Here is a 24211-nt window from a genome sequence, read left to right as displayed (position 1 = left end):
ACTACTAATCCTAACTCTGTTTAAAGTTTTTATTTTTTATACTAATTTTTGCATTAATTTTGATTTTTGAAAATATTGCATTAAGGTGCACGTGGGGGGCTCAGTGGGTTAAGCATCCGGCTCTCGGTTTCTGCTCAGGCCATGATCTCACTGTTTGTGAGTTCGGGCCCCGCATCGGGCTCTGTGCTGATAGTGCAGAGCCTGCATGGGATTCTCTCTCTCCCTCTCTCTCTGCCCCTCCATCGCTTGCTCTCTCTGTTTCTCAAAATAAATCAGCCTCAAAAAAAATTGTAAACAAAAGAAAATATTGCATTAGGATCTCATTTAGCTTGATGACTGAGCACTGGGGCACCCCTTACGTTTTGTCCCCCACCTGAGTGCATCACTGGTGTCCCGCTATTTCTGGTGCTGAGCAGGGGTCCAGGTACAAGGGCAGAGTTAGATCAGGGTCACGAGGGCAGAGGCGAAGAGGAAACAAGAAACGTAAGTATGTTTCAAAGGGAGAATCAACATGATTTTCTGATAGGAGATGAAGAAAAAGGGAAAATCCCAGATAAGGCTCAGAATGCTTGCTTTTATAATATAATAATGCAAAAGGTGAGTTTAAGTACATAAGTAAGGAGAGAGGAAGAGAATTTCACCCTTAGCTGTGTTTAGATGGAGTGATGGCAGAACAGCTTGGTGGGGCGGGGGGTCCCAAAGGTGAACGCAGGATAGGAGAGGACAAGAAAAGGCACAGTTAGCTCTGGAGGTGTGGAACGCCCAGTGAGAGGAGAGTCAAGAAAAATGGCTGTTCAGACAAAACAGAAAAGAGATGAAAAATGGGTCTGTAAAATTGCCTATAGTTTTGCGAGACATGAAAGGGGAAAAAACAGCAAAGAAGGGCCTGTTGAAGACAGAGGAAGAAAATCAAGAAAGTGTACAGAGTGGTGGAAGCCAAGGGCAGAGCTTCAGGACCAAGGGCGGTTGGCTGGTGGCCACCGAGAGAAAGATGGCAGCCACACAGCCTTGGAAGGATTGGGGCCCCTCCCCCAGGCATCTCAGGGAAAGCACACATTTTGCCCTGCTCTACCACACACATGGTGACGAGCTGCCTGGGGAACAGCACTCCTCCCTGGCCTCTTGGGGGCTGTCAGAGGACATAGCCAAGCCTACATGCTTCACCTTTATGATACTGCAAACAGATAAAACAAAAACCAGGAAACGCAGAAACTACCAGGACGATGGACACACGCTCTCCCTGCTCTACTCTGACGGTGGTGAGCCAGCTCTAATGGCCAGCACAGCAGCTGACCACCTCCATTAGCCCTCCGGTCAAGGTCTCATGTACTCTATGACCTCTGCTTAGCTCCACCTCTCAAAGTTTCAGAGTCTGAGGCCTCTGTCTTCCCCCGCCCACATCTCCCTGCTGCTTTTTCTTCACAACCGCCTCCTCGCCCTTCCCCACCCAACCCTGCCAGACCTCACAGCTTTTGCCTGTTGTCTGCCTTCTCCCTGCTCCCCAAAATTGGAAAAGAGGGAATAGGGGAATACTTTTACAACACGAAATCACAAACATATGGAGTTCTCATGTTTCGAAGGGTATGTGCGGGGCGCCTGGGTGGCTCAGTCGGTTGGGCGGCTGACTTCGGCTCAGGTCATGATCTCACGGTCTGTGAGTTCGAGCCCGGCGTCGGGCTCTGTGCTGACAGCTCAGAGCCTGGAGCCTGCTTCTGATTCTGTGTGTCTCTGACTCTCTGCGACCAGCCCCCCCCCCCCCCCCCGCCCCCGCTTGGTCTCTGTCTCTCTCAAAAATAATTAACATTAAAAAAAAAAAAAAAAAAAAGAAGAGTATGTGTGATCCATTCTTCAAGTCCATTTCTGTCGTTAGCCAAGCAACCTTGAATGTCCTAGTGTTTGTCTACTAATTCCCTCTTTTCTCTTCTGTATGTGGGCTCAGCACACGATCTCTGTGGAAGCAAACCTGTCTTTTCTTGGATCGACTTCTGAATCCTAGGCGTTAGCCTTAGTATGAGGCCACGAGCATATGAGACCCAAGAACTATTTCTAGATGCTGCTGTTTACAAAAATAAATTAAAACAACAAAAGACATTTTACGCCCCGAAGCGAAGCTAAGTGAGCCCTGGATGTCTGCTTCTGCGGAGATAACTGTATTTTTCTAGGCGTGTCACAGATGTTCATGCGCTCTAGTAGGCAGACTGAAGCCTGGGAACCAGGAAGCCTGGATTCAAGTCCCGCTCTGCTCCTGAGGAGCTGTGTAACCTCCAGCCTGTCACTTAACCTCTTTAGCTTTTGTTTCCTAAGGAGGCTAGCCCCACTGACCTCCGGCCTCCTTTCCAACTCTGCTCTTGCCTTCTGCCACCCTGTCCCCATCCTTTCTCCTGACCTGTGACCAACTGGCCCCATGAGTAGAGAAGCCTGTAGAGCCAAACGTTGCTTATAGTCATAGTTTGGATTCATGGCATACGACGTCCCCCCTAAATTTCCGAAAGCCTTCATAGTGTTGTCCTCATTCTTTCCTAAAGCCATGCTCAAACACTGCTTTGACCCCACGTCCCCCATTTTTCAGTAGAGAACAGGGAGGCGGAGGAAGTGCCTGCCTGCGGAATAGCTCTAGGGGCTCTGGCACAGTAGATACTCAGGAAAGGCTGTGTGACCAAGAGATGAATCCTCAGCTTAGACCCTCTCAGCCCATTGCATCACTGCGTGCAGCTGCCTTTCCAAAGGGGGGGGGGGGGGCTGCTGAACCCTGCAGCTTTTAATCAGGTCTGGGCCTCCGCCTCAGAAGATGCCAGACAAGCCAGTGTCTTCTTTCACTCACTGTCCAGCGGGTCATGGAGAAGCTCTTTCCACAAGAAGCCAAGGGGGGTGTTCTGGGCAGACGGCGTCTGGCCTTCAGGACGCTGGGGCAGACCTGCTTCGGGAGGGCACATGTGTCCTGCTCCCTTGAGAGGCAGAGGGAAGGACGCAGACAGAAATACTCCTTCGCGTCCATTTAGCTTTCCTCAGCCTACTCTCGAGGAGGAGGGAGGGGAGGGTGGTGCCGCCACAGGAGAGGCGGGAACAGACAAAATAGGAAACTCTCAAAGGGCAGTTTAATTTTAGACTCAAGGCCAGGAAATTCTTTTTAAAACAATAAGAGCGCTGGGCTTGGGGCTGGGTGAAAGGGCAGGCCTGACCCACGGCAGGTTTCTGAGGGAGAAACGTGAGACAGTCCCATAGAACTCCTCCGGGGACTGTGGCTGAGGCTGCCCCGAGATGTGACCGGCCCTGCTCGTGGCAGCCTGAGACCACCGCCCCCTCCACCCACAGCGAGCACTTAGTCACATAGCTGAGGGTCCAGGGCCTCTGAACCTTGCCACTAGTCCAAGCGCCTGGACTGGACGCTTTCCTGCCGAGAGACCAGCGGTGAGACACGGGTTACTGGTCGGCTTCTACTCCCTCGACGTGAAGCCTGCAGACTCCCAGTGGCTCCAGAGGGGACAGCCCCAGGCTCCCAGTGGCTCCGGAGGTGACAGCCCCAGGCATCCCACGGTGCAGGGAGAGCAGGTGTGGTGACTCAGAGCCTCGTTAGGAGACGCTGGGTGGTGGATAGAAAACTCTCGCCTTGGCCGAAAGACAGGGCAGTAATTCCAATGTGCCCAGTGGTCCGCTACAAGCTGGGGTTTTGGGTTTGTTTTCTTTTTTTCCCTAACTCGAGGAAGACCCACTTCTTCATTCATTAGGCATAGAGATGCAGGAATGAGAGTCTATTAGAAGTTCTTTTACACTACCACACATCTAAACAGTGATTAAGATGAATTCCGCAGTAAAGAATGTCCTTAGCCCCGAGTCGGGAGATCTAGGTCACACGCCAGCCTCTCGCCAGCTCTGTAAACTCAGGCACCTCTTTTAATCTCTCAGGATCTTAATTTCCTGATATCGGGAGATGGCCTCTCGGCCGTGTCCTGGCTCTGAACTCCTCAAGATTGTACCCACTGAACCCGGGACCTTAGAAAAGCCCCGCTTTTTCAGATGCTGGAAAATACAGACATTATTGGTCTTTCCTTCCATTTTTCTGACCGGCCCTAAGTATCCATTTATATTCCAAATTTCTTTCGCACGTTTTCTCTAATCCCAAAATGCTTCATCCATTGTCCTCCGGGATTTGCAGAGAGAAGGAAAGGGCGTCGGTGCTGGGCTCCACAGTCAGTGACAAGCGCGCGCCCTTCCCAAGAAGGGCAGGGACAGCACAGACTCCCTGATGACCACTCAAAGGCTGGAATCCTGAGGCCTGTAGGGTGGAGGTGAAGAGTGTGCGAACAGCCCTGACTAAGAAGGGAATTGCTTCCCAAGGAGGCCCAATTAAACTGCAATTACTCAAGATAAGAGAACCAGGTCTGTTTACACAATGGGGTTGTAAACCACCAGCCCATTACAAGAGAACTTTGATCTGGTGGCAAGGGAGCTGTTTCTAGGGCAGGGGAGTGATGAAGCAAGGAGTTTACTCAATAAGAGTGTCTCCATCTTTACCCCAGAAGCCCCGTCTTGTTGTGGCAACACCCTTGCACGGACAATAAGTGGAATCATCTCCACTCCTCCCTCCATGCTTCCATCCAACACGATCGAAAAGTCCAGAGAAAGGCATAAGGGAGAGAGGCTTAGCTGAGGTCATCTTTGTGGGAGGCTCTGGACACGCATTTTCTCGTGTAACGATCATGATGGCCTCACATGGCAAGTTATGCTCTGCCTTTTAAAGAGAAGAGGACGCTGAAGCACAGAGAGGTTAAGTAACTTGTCCAAGGTCACATGGCCAAGGAGTAACAGACCAGAATTGAACCCAGATCTCTCTGACTCCTTGAAGTGCTTTCCATTATAATTGGCTGGGCTGCATTCCACAGCTGCCTGGCCCAGGACTGAAGGCTCTGTCTGAGGCTCCTGTAAAAGAGGCGGGAACAAGGGGAGTGGGGTCGCCTTTCTGCCTCACCAAGTGTCAGAAGGTAGAAATAGAGTTACATGGCGAAAAAAAAAAAAAATCCATCAATCAATCAATGATGAAAGGAAGAAAGAACGTGTACAAAAGGGAGTCACTCATGCCACGAAGTGATTGGCAAAGATTCAGCCTCAGAAGTCTCTGTGCCTGGCAGCTGTGTCCGAGGGCACGGTGTGGAGCTCATCTTTGCAATGTGCTTAGCTAAGCCCCATGGCCATGCCACTCCCATTTGCAGGCATCGCCATGGAGACTCAAGAAGACTGGCCAGCGGCGAAAGTTCCTCTGGAAAAGCCCAGGAAGGACAGAGGCCAATGCCTAAAACCAGCCAGTGGCTGGCAGCCTTCCTCTGTCCCTTAGAAAGCTGATATTCGACCCGGACTCTGGCATATGTCCATCAGTCCATTCAGTGATCCTGTCTCTGACATACCCCTGGCTTCATACCATGTTATTCTACACAGTTATAGCAACTAAGTGTCCAGTAGGTATGATTGCATTCATACCACTCATATCATAAAGTCACAAGTCGGGGGCGCCTGGATGGCTCAGTCGGCAGAGCGTCTGTCTCTTGATTTGGGGTCAGGTCATGATCTCACGGTTCATGAGGTGGAGCCCTGAGTTGGGCTCCAGGCTGACAGTGCGGAGCCTGCTTGGCATCCTCTCTCTTTGCCCCTCCCCTGCTGGTGCACTCTTTCCCTCAAAATAAATAAATAAACATTAAAAAATAATAAAGTCATGAGTCTAAAGTCTTTTGCTGGGCAGTTTCTGAAACACTTCTTTTCACTCAGGAAATATAGTTGCCATATTAGTAAGAGAACATTGGATCCAGAAAGAGTAAAAGAATGCCAAGTTTTTAATGCAATTACCCCACCTCGGGCTGCATGGGATGTTCCCCAAACCCAGAGCCTTAGCCTAGGAAATTCTGGCATCTTAGACCAACCTCTTGGGTACTGGGTTTTCCTGGGGGATCTGGCCCTCCGGGAAGCCACTCTCGCCCCAGCAGATTGCTCTATCCCCAAAGGCCTGAGCTCTGACAGGAGCTGAGTGGGCAGGACTGTTCCTTTCCTCTGAATAGTTCAAGGTGCTTCCTAAAGTTTGCATGGCCCAGGGGTCATTAATCCCCGTGGACCTCCTCCACACATCCTCCTCGCTTTCAAGGTGGCCAAAGACTGTGACATGTTTGGTCAAAACCAGGAGCGACTCATCCCTCCCATTCCTGCCCTCCCCCAGCTCTGCAGCCCTGGTGGCCTGAGAGGATGACGCAGGAGAGGATAAAGGGACCAGCACTGCTGGGGACTTCCAGGGCTCACCATAGGCTTGCTGAGGTAGCATAACAGGAAGGAGCGCTTCCTCCCCTTGGATGAAAGGGTCCCTGACACACAACCCATATTCGTACCTGAAAAACGTCACCCCCTCCCACACAATGGCCAGACAACTCCCAAAAGCGCTGCCGCTCTATCCCCCGGGTATGACATCACCTCATTCGTTACCATGGTCTCCTGAAGGACTGACCTTACAAGGAGGAAAGCATGTATCCTGGTTTGGACAAAGGGACCCTGAGGCAGATATTGTGAGTCCCCCTAAAATGATTATTCCCTGACCGTGACATGAAGTTTCTAACTGTTGCTCTGATTATTGTAAGCCTTCTTCTGGTACAGGGCATGATCAAATAATGCTAATGCTACCTCTCATTTATGAATAATGAATCAGAATTAGCAGGCTTCGGGGACTGGAAAGTATTCGTATTCCGATTTAGATCGAAGCCGACTCTAGATCGAACAGTTAAAACAGCGTGTTAAGCAGAAGCCTTCATAACACGAATATATCCTCACTTGTTTTCCTTTTCTGAGATTTCCCTTTCTAGAGCAATCGTTTACAAGTGGCAAAGACCTGCTCAGACCAACCTGTACACATAACACCATCCTCCCTTCAAACTTGATCCTGGGGCGGCTGCAAGCAGGGCCTCTCAACCTCAGCACTACTGACATTTGGGGCTGAATAATTCTTGGTCGTGGGAGACTGCACTGTGGATTGTGGGGCTGGCTAGCTGCATCGCTGTCCTCTATGCCTAAATGCCAGGGGATGCCCCCACCAAGTTCTGACAGTTAAAAACATCACCGAATCAGGGCACCTGGGTGGCTCAGTCAGTTAAGCGTCTGACTTCAGCTCAGGTCACAATCTCGAAGTTTTGAGTTCGAGCCCCCGTGTCGGGCTCTGTGCTGACAGCTCAGAGCCTGGAGCCTGCTTCGGATTCTGTGTCTTGCTCTCTGTCTAACCCCTTCCCAGCTCATGCTCTGTCTGTCTCTCTGTCTCTCAAAAATAAATAAAAACATTTTTAAAAATTTAAAAAATAAAAATATCACCAACTAGTCCCGGGGCGGGGGGGGGGGGGGGGGCGGCTAAAGCAGCCCTATTAAAAACTCACTTCTCTACAGTTTTCCTTCCACCCTCAGCTTCCCATACCTGAGACAGAGTTTCTTTTCTTGGTGGCCCAGCCAAACCAAATTGGAGCCGAGGGCACCAGGCAGGAGGATATGGATTATTGAATTAAGTACCTTTGGTTGACCTGTAGATAGAGAGGCTCCAACTGACTAGACCTGGGCGCCTGCGGCTTTGACGTTCTTGTCTGGGAAAGTTAATGAATCTGTGCTCACTTCTTCACAAAATCTTAGATTGGGATCGAGGGTGTGAGATCTGTTAGTGTCGCTAATGCCAGTGCCCCAAGGCTATAGTCTGCAGGCAATTTACAGATTCTTCAACTGTTTCTTATAACGCAGGCTAAGGTTGGGGGTCATCTGTTAGGAGCTGGTTTATTGAACCTGAGTTTGTACTGAGCGATGTTATTTGTTTGTTTATTCATTCGTTTGTATTAGGGAGAGCATACGCAAAGGAGTTTCAGGACTTCTCTGCTTGCTAGATGGTTCTGAAAGGTTGCCTAACTAGTCCCAGTGATGGAGAAACTAAGGCCCAGAGAGAAGTTATGCGTGAAAGTGCTAGGGCAGTAACTTAGCAGTTCTCTTATGCAACCTTCTGCTTTTGCCCAAGCAATTCTGAAATTCACAGCGAAAAGGATCCCACACGCTGATAATGCTTTTCAGATATGGCTGTTGGGGCTGGGGGTAAATGCGTTCTTTGTTTTGAAACCAGTGGAAACCACTTAAAATGCATTAAAACTAGCCAGTGTATGCAGTTGGGGGTGGGGTCGTTCGTTGAAAACATGTACCCAGAGTTGGGTTTTGGTTTTCTAATTTCATACAATTTCCAGATACCCTGTCAAGGAAAATTTATTCTTATACCTGTAGTTTGAATCCTTAACATAAAAATGCATTTTGGTGTCAAAAACATAATAAAACAAATACAAAATTTGCATGGCACTGCTTTTTAAGAGAAGTTATTCAGCTTGTTTCGTTTGGTTACAGGACCGCTAAAGAGAGTTAACATAGGCTGGTGTTTAAATCTCTTCTTCCAAAGCCAATGATATATTTTGCCCTGCAACCCCAGCATGCTTTATCTGTTTTAACAAATCTCTACAATATCATCTTTAAGAATAAGTTAGTGTAATTTGTGCCAACCTCAGATGATAACCTCTGTGTGAGAAACAAGAGGACCCCTCCCCCAGAGATTTTTCCAGTCCCTTATGTGACCTGCAGGTTAAGGCTCTTGGCAACTCCTATGAAGCAGAACTGAGAGACCACTGGTTTGGACTTGTTGTGTGAGTGCGTGTTTCTAAACAAATTTCCGGTGGTCATTATACTCTAAACTTTTTCCTGATTCTAATTTTTTAGAAAAGTGAATGGTGTTTCTATGAAAACTGAAGCCATTTAAAACAGAAAACAAAACAAAACACCAAAACAGGTGTTTCAGAATAGCCAGGAAAGAGAAATGTGATAATCACTCCTTGAACACAGAACAGCTTTTGAGCACTTATTTTTTTCAGTGACACAGAGAATCATTTTCAAGTACATCACATCTTTCAATAGACAATTACAACGAGAGGCCATGGTTAACTTCAGGTTACCAGTGTTAAAAATTCTGCAGAACCACACACAGGACAGTCTAGGACTGGAGTCAGAAAAGAGCTCTGGTCTATTGGTGTCTCTTTAGACCTATAAATGTAGTGCAAAGAATTAACAGTAAACTTATCTGTCCATTTCCAGAGGAAGTGAAAAGAGTTCAACATTTCTGTTGGCTGTCTTTGCATGAAAACATACACAATTAGGAAGGAATAGTTAATAATACATCAGCTAATATTAAAGATTCATTGAACATTGGGATGGATCAATGATAGCATTATGGGATTGCTCTCACAATACATTTATAAGAAATTCATCTAGGGGTGCCTGGGTGGCTCAGTCGGTTGAGTGTCCGACTTCAGCTCAGGTCATGATCTCACGGTTTACTTCATGAGTTCAAGCCCCACATTGGACTCTGTGCTGACAGCTCAGAGCCTGGAGCCTGCTTCCAATTCTGTGTCTTTCTCTCTCTGTCCTTCTCCCCCTCATGTTCTGTCTCTTTCTCTCAAAAATAAATAAACGTTAAAAAATTTTTTTTAATAAAAAAAAGAAATTCATCTGAACATTCTACTGATGACCACATAGCTTGGGTTGGTCTTCTTCCCTAAGGGAAAGAAATTTTATCCGGTCCTATTTTAAATTCCTTTTACCTCTCTTATTCTGAGATACATGACATTTTCCTATAAAGTTACTATCACATTCCCTAGTTTTAAATTCTGTGATTAGATGGCTTGGGTTATTTAGCTCTATCGATATGTGAAAAATCTTCACCAAATGAACTGAGTAATGAAAAATCACCTGGCTTTCACCATTAATCATGGTTGAGTTACATTCTCTGAAACACAAACATATTTTTTAAAATAAAACCTTTGTAAGCAAGTCCACCAGTCTTGGATTTTTATTTTATATGCTGAGAAAAAGACAGATAATCTCACACTTTAGCTCCTCCAAAAGATTCAAGGCTGATTCCAACTTTGGAGGTGGGTCCCCGGCTTCTCTGTCCAGGAGGGGTTAGGATGCAGGAAGGAAGGGGAAGACAGGAGAGGCAGGTGGGCAAAGGAAGAGCAGGGAGGGGTCCACTTACCGCCACCGCAGGACGCACTGCTGAATAAGGGGCAGGGCCACTGGCTGTGGAATCCACAAAGTAGCTCATCCTCAGGCTTTCAGCACCTGCATGGGAGAAAGTCTTCACTGAAGCACCAACGTGTGTGCTAGAACCACGGCGGGTTCGAATCTTACAATGGGTTGTCTCCCAAGGAACCATAGAGTTCACCTCTTCATGCTACAGAGAAGGAAACTAAAATTCAGAAAGATAAAGTACATGGACCCCTCGCACACAGAGAATGAGCAGGCCCCAGACCGGGACCCCTCTTGACCACAAGGCAGCAGGGATAGCTTCCGTGAGCTGTAGACAAGAAGCAGTCACAGCATCTACAAAAAGACCCTCTTGTAGGGTTTCTGGGCAAGCACCAGGTCTTAGTGTCATTTTTGGTAACAGCCCCATCCATATATCACCTTCCCTCCACCCCAACTAGGTCTGCCACATAGCAGGAGCTCAGCACACAGGTGTGGTGTGAATTAATTGATAAAGGAGTAAAGAAAGAAAGGTCTGAGGGGAAGAAGGACGGAAAAGCCCTATCTATGAGACACATCAACCAGGACCTCAAGACACAGATAAACAGAGAGAAGGCCTGAAAAAGGGATTGAACATTATTCATCTGGGGCGGGGGGGAGGGGGGGGGAGGGGAGGAGAAATGCTTTTAAATAATTCTTGTCCAGAGCTGTTATCTACATTGAAAATCTGGATGTCAAGAACGCTTGAGGAATGTTCTGGCTGAAGGGATTTTCCAGCTGGCTGTCGGTCATCAGGAAAATCATTTATGTATCAAATATTTCTGTTGATCTCAATGCTTTCTAGAGTGCATTAGTTCACACTTTCATAAACTCAGCATTATATACTTTAAAAAAGTCTTTCTTGAATGATGTACACAAGATGAAGTTCCTAGGCACATCATCTGAAGGCCAAATTCCCATTGTTTAACAAATGACATTTTAGCTTCAACTCCACTGCTTTCCAGTTCATCTTTGTCTTTTCCTTTACTCCTGCTAATATGTAAAGCCACTGGCACATTTCAAGAAAAATAGAGTACTACCTGTCCTATGTTCAGTTTGTGGTGTTGGTTCACCGTCTTCATTCAGGTGACAGCCAGTGAGCAGGTCTTCCTTCATATGAAATGTATTTAAACGATAATAGGTAAATGGGCTCAGCAATAGAAAATTATACCCACGAAGGGCTAAACCACAGAGCAACTAATATCATATGGTTGAGATTTGTAAGCTAGAAACCTTCTAAAGACATAACTTACCCCAGGACTTTGCTTATTTGCTTTTAACTAAAACTTTACTTCTCTTACGATGCATTTTCTCCAAAAAAAAAAAAAAAAATTCAGGAGAGATAATATTAATTAAAAAAAATTAAACAACTACAGGTAGTTAGGCTACATTAATCAAAATTTTGTTCCCTTGTTTTTAGGGGGTTGATCTCCACTGCAGCAAGATGGCCCCCAGAAGAACGCCCGGTGGTGACATTGAAGAACAGAAAAAGATCCAAGTGTGCTAGTCCAAGGACATTGTTAATATCTGTTATCAGTGGTCACCTATTCAGTGCTCATTCCTCAGAATAATGAGCAGCTGCTATGTATCAGAGCGCGCTGGGCACTGACCATGAAATAAGGTCCATACAACATAGCTCAACATGGCCGGGTCCTGACCATACGTTCTGAAGATAATCTCAATGAGCTCATTGTTCCCTTCCTACTGAAACATCCCTTACTTTTAACATTGAAATCAGGTGCAAAGGTCCCAATGAAACGTCATCAGTCTATTCATCCCCACTTTTGATCTACTCCCAGATGAGATTTACAAGTTAACAATATGGAGTATGTCATACCTCGAATGGATTAACCATGGTCAGATTCCCTAGGGAAAAGCTGGCCATCCCTCCGGCCCTGCAGGGCAACCTATACCTTTGGGGAATGTCTAGGTATGGGGTCACCGTTTGTGCCAGCCATTCAGCCCTCCAGGGTCCTCCAAAAAAAAGTCTCGCGGATCCCCTGAGATATCACGGACCTCCACCATTCATTCAACAAGCACAATGAAGACTTCCTTTGCTAGGAACTTGTTTATTCATTCAGCAAATAGCTACTATGTGCCTGCTATGTGCTAGATAGACATTCTTCTGGGCATTTGGGACCCACGGGCAAACAAAGACCTCCGATCTCATCATGGACCTCACATTCTCTCCGACTCAGAATAAAGCTGAGAAAGACAGCCTCTATCTTCAGGCAGTAGAGAAGACAGACTTACCTATGGCTATAATATCATGTGATGAGTAGTTTACCAACAATATGGAAGAAAAAGAAAAGTAGTCAGTTCTTCTGGGTGTGGGGAGTGGGAAATCGTGGAAGATTGCACAGTGTGACGTGTGACCCCACGGCCCTATGAGTCACCCCTATACTCCCACAAGCAGCAGAAAGACCTTTACTCTTCTGAATTCCCATTTTCTTTACCTATTTGTAAGAAAAAGGATTTTTGGAAGTGGCAGCCTTGTCCTGAAGGCCAGCCGGACAACACCCCTCGCAGCAACATAGCCTGGGGAAAGGTTCAGTGGAAATATGTGTTCTCTTTCCAATTGACGTGAGGGAGGAAACCTACAGCCCCACATATGGTGCATTCTGTGCGGGATTGTGTTCCTGCAGCTACGTTATATGAATGACACTTCCCTTGGGGAAAAGCCCTTCACCCAGGGAGGAAGCTGAAAAGAGGGAGTTGCCAGGGCACTCGAGGGCCCTCATCTCAGGAAATAACTCCGGGACAGAAATGGATTACTGCTGTATTATTTTTTGGAGAAAGAAAAAAAGAACTCACCCTTTTTCCACTTGTAGATTGTGACACAGAACAGCTGCTTAGGACATAAACCCTTTCAGAAAAAGAAAGAGGAGTGTCTGCGTGATACTTTTTTTTTTTTTTTTTTGACTTGTTGGCCAAAGAGAATTCCCTCCCACGTAACATTAAACATCAGCTGGACCAACTTTTTTTTTTTTTTTTTTTTTTGGTCTTGGCATTATAAACGTTTATTACCTAAATACAAAACAACTGTGTGACTTAAGATTTACTACCCAGCCTAGAAGCAGCCATGGGCCTGTCAGAATGTAGAAACAATGTGAACAGTTGAGAACAGACTTTTGAAGACCTGAGTTCATTTTTCTTTCTTTCTTTTTTTGATGTTTATTTATTTTTGAGAGAGAGTGAGACAGAGTGTGAGGGGGGGAGGGGCAGGGAGCGAGAGGGACACACAGAATCCAAAGCAGGCTCCAGGCCCTGAGCTGTCAGCACAGAGCCCGATGCAGGGCTCGAACTCACCAACCGCAAGATCATGACCTGAGCCGAAATCGGACACTTAACCGACTGAGCCACCCAGGCGCCCCTGTGTTCATTTTTCTTGAAGGGGACCAGCTACTTCAGAGCAGCGGATAAATGGGTCTGAAGTGGCTTTATCCTCAGGACACTGCCCTGGCTTCCACGAGCGGCGCTCCCAACCTCTCGGGCCTCATTGCCCCCACACACCACTGTACCTCTGCTCCCCCAAGATGGAATCTCTGCTGTTCCCATAAGCTCCTGGTGCCAGTTCTCACTTCCCCCCGTTTGTCCTATGATCACATCTGATAGAAATGCCCTTCTGCCCTCCTGCTCCCCAGCTATCAACCCGCTTCTCCTCTGGCTTTAAGGCTCATCTCAAGAAGTTCTGGCTGCCAGGAACCCTTCCTGCACCACCCTTCACCGCAGCCAGGGGTGTCCCCCTTTCTCTGTGTTCCCCGCCATCACTGGGCGTAACACACCGTTTTATAAACATCTGTTTCCATTTGCCTCTCGCCCTAAACTCGGAGCTGTTTGAAGGTAGGCACTATGCTTTTTCACCTTTGTGTCTCCAGAATCGAAGACGAACTAAGGGGCATCAGAGAATTCGTTTTTGTTGTTGTTGTCATTGTTGAATTGGCGAATGAAAGAATGAATTGCTCTCACAAGGCCGAAACTATAACGCAGATCAGATGTACATTGGATTTTCAACTCAGAGAAGCTGAATAGATTGCAGATCTGGATGAAGATCCGCTTGAAATCATCAGGTTTGTTGCATGACCCCATCCCTAAGCGTGGGCCGCTAACATCACCTTCTCACAGAAGCGCAAGGATTTTGTCCACCCTTCAGTACATCCCCCTGGCCCCCGTGCCACTGCTGGTAGGAGACGGACACGCAGATTAGAAAGCTTGTACTAGCCCTTTAACTGACTTAAGCCCTGTTTTACAGATAAGGAGGAAGACGCAGGTAACCCTGTAAACTGGTCAGGCTGAGCTCTGACCCTGGGTCTTCAGCCACCTTCTCCTGGGCTTCTCTCTCCTCACTAGCCCAGAAGTTTCCAGAGAAAAATGCTCAGTCTCTACGGAGGACAAAAAAAAAAAAAAAAAAAAAAGGATAGCCATTTGGTTTATGTGGGTGTATCTCAGTCTGATAATGGATTTTGAACAGTTTTCTGCGGGACTCTGGGGAGAGCTCTGTTCTTCGTAAAGCATGCTACTGACTGCTTCTGGAGATTTCCACCCTCCGCAAGCCCAGTGACAGGGCCAGCCCTGCAGGCTGACACTGCCTTTCACCCATATCCCTTTGGGGCAGGGTGTGGGTGATGCCTAGAGGACAGAGAGGCTGGGGAGTGAGAGGGGTGCACCAGGCCAGCCCACAGCAGTAGGAAATCCCAAAGAGACCAGGTCTGCGTGAAGGCTGAACCCAGTTCACATCAACTCTGCCCCTGCTTGGCTGCGTTTCTAGTGGAGCACTGTGACATCACTTAGTGTTTTCCTTTTGGCGTTACGTGCTTTTCAAGGAGAGACTATGCCTTGAAGGGAACTAACCCAATAAACTATACTTAAACATTTTTTTCTTTTGAAAATGATTGCTTTGGGCAACGGGATACGTGCTTATTGAAAAAAAAATTACACTAAAAATACAGAAATGTCGAAGATGAATGCCAAAATCATCCCAAATCCCACCATCTAGAGGTCACCATACTAACCCTCTATTCAATGTTCCCCTGGGTATTTTTTTAACGTGCCTTTACAAATGTAGGTATAACGTATACGTATGATCATAATTTTACCGTCGTGATATAATTCTCTGCATGCCATTTTGCTATCTGCTTCTTTCACTGACATCTGACATAATGCTATGAATATTCTTCTTTGTCAAGAAATAGAACTCTACATTCCAAAGATTATGGTTGTCAAGTATTCTATTATATGGGTGCCTTATTCTTTTCTTAACGAGCCGCTTATTACTGTATAATTAATTTGTCCCGAATTCCATGTGATTATAAAAGTTCCCAAAATGTTTTCTCTTCTCATTAAATATCTATAAGTGGTAGTGTTGGGACAAAGAACGCGTACAAACTGCCTTCCATAACAGAGAAGCCAAAATTTTACAGCCACTGACAAAGGCATTGTGTTTTCCATCTGACATTACCCCCTAGTCTCCCTATTACCTTCATGGGTCAGGAGTCATGGCTACTGTGTATCCTCAATGTAAAGATTACAGGTGGACAATTCAACTGTGGAATAAAGCCGTGACATGTGGATAATGTGGATAAGTTGCTATGCAAAATTTACATAGATTTGCAATAAGGATTTCTCCTAATATCAACAATTTAGGATTCTCATTAATTCGTATTAAAAAAAAACCACCCTTTTGGTCTAGAATGCAGGAGAAAAAGAATTTGACCTCTAAAAGGATTATGCATTCAAAGAAAAATGACAGAACCTTTGCCAAACTAAAGACATTGTCCTCTATATTATCAAGGCAACACCATGAATCTCCAATGAATAGAGTTTGAGTTTCTTCTTTCGGAATGCCATGAAAAATCTGTTTTTAAAGACTCAGACTGAGCATTACTTCTTTCAGGAAGCTTTCCCCCAACCTCCTAAGCAGTTAGATGGGCATTCTCCACCCTCCTCCACAGGACTCACCATAACAACCTGCCTACTTTGGTATTTGGTATTTGGTTCAGAGTACTTCCTGTATGCATATCTGTTTCTGTTCCTGAATCCTGAGTTGGTTAAGAGTAAGGACTATCTTTTTATATGTCACATAGTAGACATGCAACACATTTATTGACTGAATGGAAGAACCTTTCCATGAAATAGAATTAGAATGTGCAACAGTAGGTCTCAGGGCCTGAGTATATCCAAGAGAGTGGAAGAGAGATCTAGGGCAAAAAAAAAAAAAAAGAGTTATCACTTGTGGTCACATGCATCCATATGCAACCCTAAGCTGAGACTTCTTTAATGTTAACCACGAGCAGGATCATATTTTCCCCTAAACTAATGAATGCACCAGATTGACAACTTTTATCTATTCTCCTGTATCATTTTCTCTCCAACTCTCATGAGTAATTCATTGGCATTTTTCAAATCATTTTAGTGGATCTCTCCTTTCATCTGGCAGTGTAACAAAAGCTACCAAGTTCAATTCTGGCAAGAACGTCAATCTAAGCATATTCAGATAGTTTCCCAAGGAAACTTTGTGGTTGCAATAAGGAGGAAAAAAAATAGTTTGAAGGATTGGAGACGGTTTCTCCTCCTTGTTCCTAAATCCATAAGAACTTTGTTTTCTTGACTAGGTTTCTCAACATTCCAGTAGTAAACATTCCTTCTTATTTTAGGTAGCCAGCCCTGGGGCGCCTGGTTGGCTCAGCCGGTTAAGCATCCAACTTCGGCTCAGGTCATGATCTCACGGTTCATGGGTTTGAACCCCGCATCGGGCTCTGTGCTGACAGCTCAGAGCCTGGAGCCTGTTCCCGATTCTGTGCCTCCCTCGCTCTCTGCCCCTCCCCCACTCACGCTCTGTCTCCCTCTGTCTCAAAAATAAATAAACATTAAGTAGCCAGCCCTGACCCATAAAGGCAGTGGTCTGATTTATGTGCTGTTACTCATGGTATCGGACTATCACATGAGGACAGTGTTTTGCCCTTCCTCAACGAGTTAACTCCTTCATATGTCCTGAAAAAGAGAGAGAGTAAAAGACTGCTTTGGTCTGCTGCACCATAGCAATTCGGAAATAAGGAGTGCCTCGTAGACTATTTAATGTTTCCTCTGTGTGGACACAAGTCCCTCCCTGTCAACTGCTGGCATGGCATGATGAACAGTGGGCAGAATGGAGTCCCTTCTTGTAAACATCAAGGGAGTACATTAAAACCCACCCGCTCCTAAATGAGAGGAATTTGATGACCACAATGTCAATCCTCGTCTCTGAAACTTTGCAAAACCTAATGCTCTCCTTTTGGTAGTCAACCAGGCTTCGCGTGGAAACATTTCCTGGAAGGCTGAAGGTAACATTCAATACACTGGTTTACAGTAAAAGTGCTCACAGCCTGGTCTCCAAGTGCTATTCTTCAAATGCTACATGGATGCGCCATGAAATTCAGCAAATGATCACTGAGTCGATAAATTAAAATGGTTTTTTTACTAAGAGACTAGAAACACAAAACAGTAAGCTGGAGAAAAGACAGGAAGTACTCTGTGCTTCACAATGACAGATGTAGCAGAGGTCATGATATACGTATGAGATTCTTGGCCAAGATGAATCTGAAGAAGGCCCGAAAGACTAAAACGTCAACTCTAACCCAACGGATGCTGCCAAAGGAATCCTCAAAGAGCCTAGAAGTTTAAATTACTTGTCAACTTACACGCGTGGCGCATGTTGGATATAAATCTAGACTTCAGATACGGTTCTGGCTCTTAAGAAGTGCTCAACAAAACTGAGAGACATCACACACAGAGGTAGACACTCAGAGAACAATGAAAAGGGGACAGGATGGATATTGAGAATGTCCTTTTCCAACTGTACTAAAGGACACCAGCTGCCTGAGAGCTCTCAAATCCAGCAAGCAGCTCCTTGGACTATGTCTGATTGTGATTTTCACGGTGGAGTTTCGGTTGTTTTATTGCCCAAATTGTAAGGTTCCAATTTCTCAGTAGAATCTTGAACGGCTTGCTGCCATTCTTACACGAAGAGGGATTTTGCAAATTCAGTCAGTTTTGGAGTTGGAAAACAAATTCACCGAATCTGCCATTTTTTATTGGAATAAACTGACTTCAGAGAGGTGACGTGTTTATCAGTGATAAAGAGCTCGGGAGTTGCAGACGGTGAGTTAACCTGTAGCTCCTTACTGAGCCAATGGCCATGGGCAAGTCTCTTAATCTCACAAAGTCTTAGTTTCCTCAACTGTAAAATGGAGATGATAATACCAACCTTTTCAGGATTATTGAGGAGGGTTCTATAAAATAAAAGTGCTCAGCAGAATGCTTTACGCATGATAAAGCGGTCAACAAATAGTGGTTATTATGTATTGCTCTCTTGTCACAGTGACTGGCATTAGTAAGCGTTCACTAATTAAGTCATAGTGGTTTTTATACATTATTATTCTTACTGCCCAAGGTGGCTATTCATTCAGGTACCATAGGTGGAACCCAGATGGCCTAAATCCCTGTCTCTTTTTCTAAGGGACTTGCATTTAAATAATCAGCAAAAGATTCCCTTCCATAAGCATTAGTTAAGAATTTCACTGCAGCAAAGAGCCACCATTGCTGTTGAATGGTAGTCTGTTTGTACCATTGTTATGCATAAAACCAAGAAGTAAGCATCTTTCTGGCACTGAGGAACAAACTCATTGGAAGATTCCAGGGCACAAATGGGGAAATACTGTCGCATCTTGAGCGAAACCAACATCTTTTTGACATAAATGTCGGTCTTTGGTGGAGTAACCCATTAGCAACTAGATATACACCTACGGAAGTTGTAAGCTTCTACGGAGAATATTGCCAGAATTTTTGTTTGTTCGTTGTTTTCGATTTTGTTGTGTTTGGCGGTTTTGTGTTTTTTTTTTTGCCAGGGGTGGGGGGAGCACGTTTCCCCAACTGATTTGCATAGGAATCACCTGGGAATTGCGTTACAATGCTAAGCCCCAGTCAGCAGGTCCGAGGTACAGCCTGACCATCTGCATTTCTAACGAGATCCCACCTGATGCCCAGGCAGCAGCTCTCCGAAGACCTCGCTTTGAGTAGCACGCCAGCGTCTGGACAAACTCGGTTAAATTCATGAGTAATCCTAACAAGGCAGGTGTTCAGGAGACAGAGCCCACCGAGGAATGGGCAAGAAGACGTCTGTGGCGCAGGCTGATGAGAAGTTTGATTTTTATCCTCACTACAATAAGAGCCTGGCCAGGGGAACGTGGAACTCAGCACTGTCAGTGCCTCTCAAGCCACATGTCACATGATGGCCACATATGACAAGGCTTCTTGCCTTTCCTGAGAAGCTGTGGTTTGAGTTATCCTCTAATGTCAAGAAATGGGCATCGCTGTGGTCTCCCCATTGACAGGAATCCCTCTGGACTAAAGACGGCTGGGGGCACTACAAAGACGATTACGTCGTCATTTGCGTTATATTTTTCACAATTTCCAAGGACTTAACATCTGTCGGAAACTCTTCGATCTGTGTTTTGCAATTCTGATGCATCTGAGATTATTTCGAAATGAAAAGTTAAAAAAAATTCGAAATGCAAAAAAGGCTGAAATTCTGGGGTTTTTGACTTTTCCCGGTGGCTTGGAAATTTAGAGACTTTATTTCCCCCTTCGAGAATATTTTCTTGACATTTTCACTAAAAGGTTGCTTCTTGGTTTTCATTCTAGTTAGTACTACCTAAACATTCTCTTCTGAGTTCCTGAGACAGCAGCAGCCCTTGACCAGGTAGAATATCAAATGTATTCTTTTTCTTTGAGAAACAAAATTGATCAGAAATGTCTTTCCCCAGGGCGCCTGGGTGGCTCAGTCGGTTAAGCATCCAACTTTAGCTCAGGGCTCCTGAGTTCGAGCCCCGCGTCAGGCTCTGTGCTGACCGCTCAGAGCCTGGAGCCTGCTTCGGATTCTGTGTCTCCCTCTCTCTCTGTCCCCTGCCCTGCTCATGCTCTGTTTCTCTCTGTCTCAAAAATATATAAACATAAAAGAAAAGAAAAGAAAAGAAAAGAAAAGAAAAGAAAAGAAAAGAAAGAAAAAAAAGGAAAAGAAAAGAAAAGAAATGTCTTTCTATCCCTGTGTTAGACACCAATTCTTGCCATCTGAAGTCCGAAAACACTCAGACTGGGTCACATCGCTTAACACTTATATTGTCTTTTACTTTCAACCCCTTTTCAGGTAAGATCTTGTCTCCTGAAATAACTTATGTTGACTTTATGAACAAAACTTCCATTATTGTTCCTTCTGCATCTGTCACATCACCCAACACAAGGCTGGACACAGCATAGAAATTCGATCAATATTTGTCATGAGAGAGACTGAAGGAGAGATTTGCTGATCTGATCAACTGGACCTTGTAGCTTTCCTTCAGAGTCAGTATTACTCTCTAACAACAAATAGTTGAGCGGCAGATCCCCCTTTGGAAAAGAAGCCTAATCCACAGAATTCTCCCATGTAAAACCAAAACATCAGTCTGAGCAGAAAAATCCAGCCCGAACTCATGTAAGTATCTCAGAGCTACTAAAGTTCCTGCGAGATACAGTGCCAGCCCCAAGGTCTGGACTCACATCCCCTTGGTTCTAATCAGGTCCCTCTTCTACACTTGTCATATTACCAAGCCTCAGTACCTTCATCTGTTAAATGGGAATAACAAAAGTGCCCACCTCAAATACTTCCCTGTAGATTAAATGAAGTGGTCTGTGCAAAGCACTCAGCAAGGGTCCTGGAGCATACCAAGTGCTCAATAAATATTAGGAATTATTATCCTTCCTCTGGTGAATTGGAGGAAACCAGGTATGATACCCAGAGTATCACCAAGATGAAAAAGTTGACTTCCCTGGGGCGCCTGGGTGGTTCAGCCAGTTAAGCAGCTGACTCTTGGGTTTCGCCTCAGATCACTGATCTCACCGGTCCTGAGTTTGAGCCCCAAATCAGGCTCTGTGCTGACAGCATGGAGCCTGCTTGGGATTCTCTCTCTCTCTCTCTCTCTCTCTCTCTCTCTCTCTCTCCCCTTCTCTCTCTGCCCCTCCCCCACTTGTGCTCTCTCTTCTCTCTCTCAAAATAAAGAAAGAAAATTTAATAAATAAATAAATAAATAAATAAATAAATAAATAGTTGAGTTCCCTAAAGCTACATTTTCGGTAGAGCAGGGACAAAGGAGATGAAAGGCATAAAACAAGTTATTTTCCTAAGTTTCCCCAGGATTGAAAACTCACCCAGCTTGCCTCACGGGCCACTAAATTGCTGCATAGCACATTTAGTTTGCTCTAATACTAAATACTTTTACATTTCCATATCGAAAGGAAGAAATGGGAGAAGGGGGGAAGGGGGACTGATATACCAGCTTCTGGGGTGTAACCCTTCCTTCTGCCACTTGATGCTTAGATGGGAATTTTAAATGGGTAATCAGAAAAGGAGAGTTGCTGTGGAAAGCAGATCCCTTCCTCAATAAATAAAATCAGGAAGGACGGCCAAATTCGAATTGTCGGGGAGAAATTCGGTTCTACCTTGAGGCTCCGTGTGTAATCAAAGAGAGGACTGTCAGTGCCAATTATTTGTGTCCCTAACATGTATTTGTCAGTCTCCCACCCCACCCTCCCCTAGGGACCTGCACCCACACACCCAATTTGTTAGACTGCTGTTCACTTCTAGTCGCCCATCTTTGTGGAGTAGGTGGGGCACAAATCATTATTCACATTTTAGGGATGAAGAAAACAAGGCACAGTCAGGTTAAATACCTTGTTCCCAGGTACCAAGCCCATCTCTACTAGGACCCAAATGCATATCCGCTTTCTTGACTCCAAATCCAGCGCTGGTTCCAGTTATGAGCCTACTCAGCCTTTGAACTTCATTATAATCTGAGGCAGGCAACTGGCCTGCGTCCATGCTCTCACCCAGTTCGCCAAGGTCACAGATCGCCAGATGTTGAAGGATTACACCTTTTACCCGCCTTCTTCCAGGCTCTACTCTTGGACCTTCTAGCACCTCTACCAACTAGCACCTTGGTGCCAGAAGCCTGAAAGGCAGAGATACCCTCTCTGTAATCAGACTTTCATCAGACCCTCTGCTTCCCTCATCCTCAGTCCTCAGCAGCGGAACCAGGACGGAAGAGGCTGCGTGGCTGCCTCGGCTGTTTGTTTTCTCACTACTGAGTTGGCAAGTATGGAAGTTGTTGATTTACAATTAGAAGCAGCATGCTTCTTCAAATATTAATATTAATAACTACAATGCTGAACACATGAAAAGGGCTTTTCATCTTCAAAGCACTTTGCAGACATTAACTCATTAGCTCTCCCTTCCCTCCATTCAGGAACAACAGGTAAGTAAGAATCTCAACAGCAACAGCGGCCACGCAGCAACCCTCCACGCGTGCATAGCCCTCGCCTGCAGGAGCAAAAGTTTTCCTCTTTTAGGATAAAAAAAAGAGACGATGCAATCCAGAACCACAACTGATGAAAGGGTCAAAATGCCAGTCATGTTACAAATCAAATGGAACTGCCAGAATTATCATTTTAGAATCTGTATTTCCTGCTGTGTGGCAAATAGGTCTGTCTCCTTAGTCACACGGCAATGGTATGGAGTGACCGAGAAAAAATGGTGAGAAAAAAAATCTTCCCCAAAAGGCAATGAGGAGAACCTACAAGCAAATGCCTAGTCTTTTCAACAGTTCATTCACGTAAAATGTGACTTTAAAAGGGGTAACAGGGATGTTTTAACAGCCGAAGCCACGAAGTGGCATTGCAGGATAAAATCCCCAAATGGAGGGGAATGGCCATCCACACCCCCGACCACAGCCATAGCCCATAGCAGTGCCCCTGACGTTCAGCTCTGCGGTGGAGAAAAGAAATGCCCCCCCCCCCGACTTTGAGACTCTCCCTGCCTCAGCCACAGCCCCCCAAAACAGGTAGAATATGGAAGAACATGGAGTCACAGAACAGGGAAAAACACTAAAAAACAAAAACAACAAACAAACAAACAAACAAACAAAAACCTGGCTAGTTTGGCTTGAAAGATTCGTGTAGCAATTCCCTCTCCACAGAAATTCATTAAGCTGCTAGGCTAAAAAAAAATAAAAATAAAAAAAAAAAGTAAAGCAACAGGCTTGCTAAGAGTGAAAGGGGGGGGAAAAGGAATTTCTATGTTTAACTACAGCTTTATTTCTTTGGAACCGCTCCAATATGCAAAGAAAATTCAGAGTTTCTGACAAGTAATCTGCAAGTATCTAAAACGTGTATGATTTTGCTTTTATAAAGCAGGGGAAAGAGTGAAACGAACTGATTTCAGACTATTTTAAGAAGGTTAGGAAGTATTTTTGAAAAATTATGAATGGAAACTATAGAAACATGTGAACAGAGGAAAAGAAAACCCACTTGTATCCTGAAAGTCCCCCATCAATTTACTGTTTAATTCCACAGACTGAAACAAACAAAAAAAAAAAAAAAAAAAAAAAAAGGAAAAGGAAAATAGCAAAGTTTTAGGCAGAAACTCACACTTCACTTACTACTTGGCCGGAGAGACTGGGTGAGGAAAAGGTCCTGAGTAAGCTTCCCTCAATGTCTGTGGTCTCTTTCCAACTACCTGCAGGAATCCTCCGCTCGGTGGCTATAGAGGATGCAAAGACCATAATGTTTCTAATAGAGCTGCCTCCTTAAATTGGGGGGTGTGGTCAAGGCTGGGGAGGCTGGAAAAAAGGCTGTGTTCTGCTAGCCCCTGACACCGCGGAGGCAGCCGCTGGGACAGGCTCTTCGGTCTAGGTGGAAGAGCAAATATTGTTACTGGCTGGAGCGACACCAGATCACACCTTATTTTCTATCCTTCAAATTATCCTTCAATTAAATATAACTCAGCCACGAAGAGTACCAGGGAGGGAGGTGAGCCAGCTAGCTCAGTGGGATAACTTGTCTGGTCCTCCGCGGATGCATTAGGTTTACTTTCTACTGAATATGTGAATATTCATGGATTCACATTTCTTGACTTTCTCAATGGAGCCCCATTTAACCCAGGCAAGGGGTCTGGAGAGGCCGGGCTTGCTGTAGAATCAGGCCCGGAAAGACAGTCAGAAAGTAGGATATCTACCAAATAGTTACCTGCTTTGGCTTTTTATTTATCTCTGTT

At 45.4% G+C, this 24211-nt stretch overlaps 1 protein-coding gene across 3 annotated transcripts in view; it reads right to left on the bottom strand.

The window, feature by feature from the left end:
• ETS1 (ETS proto-oncogene 1, transcription factor) overlaps positions 1-23707 on the bottom strand; it is a 132540-nt gene extending 108833 nt beyond the window's left edge. The window contains exons 1-2 of one of the 3 annotated variants that reach the window (XM_019421387.2): positions 23598-23707; positions 10067-10152 (exon numbers count right to left, since the gene is read on the bottom strand). In XM_019421387.2, the coding sequence (XP_019276932.1) occupies positions 10067-10135 (69 nt within the window). In that variant the 5' untranslated portion in view covers positions 10136-10152; positions 23598-23707. Of the gene's footprint in view, positions 1-10066; positions 10153-23586 lie in introns of all 3 variants that reach the window. The other 2 variants (XM_053900267.1, XM_019421388.2) reach the window with 2 other exon arrangements.
• Between the last annotated feature and the right edge of the window lie 504 nt (positions 23708-24211).

This window comes from Panthera pardus, unplaced genomic scaffold, assembly GCF_024362965.1.
Source record: "Panthera pardus isolate Hobbes unplaced genomic scaffold, ASM2436296v1 HiC_scaffold_12, whole genome shotgun sequence".
Classification (NCBI taxonomy): domain Eukaryota; kingdom Metazoa; phylum Chordata; class Mammalia; order Carnivora; family Felidae; genus Panthera; species Panthera pardus.
This window is presented reverse-complemented; position numbering and strand designations above follow the sequence as displayed.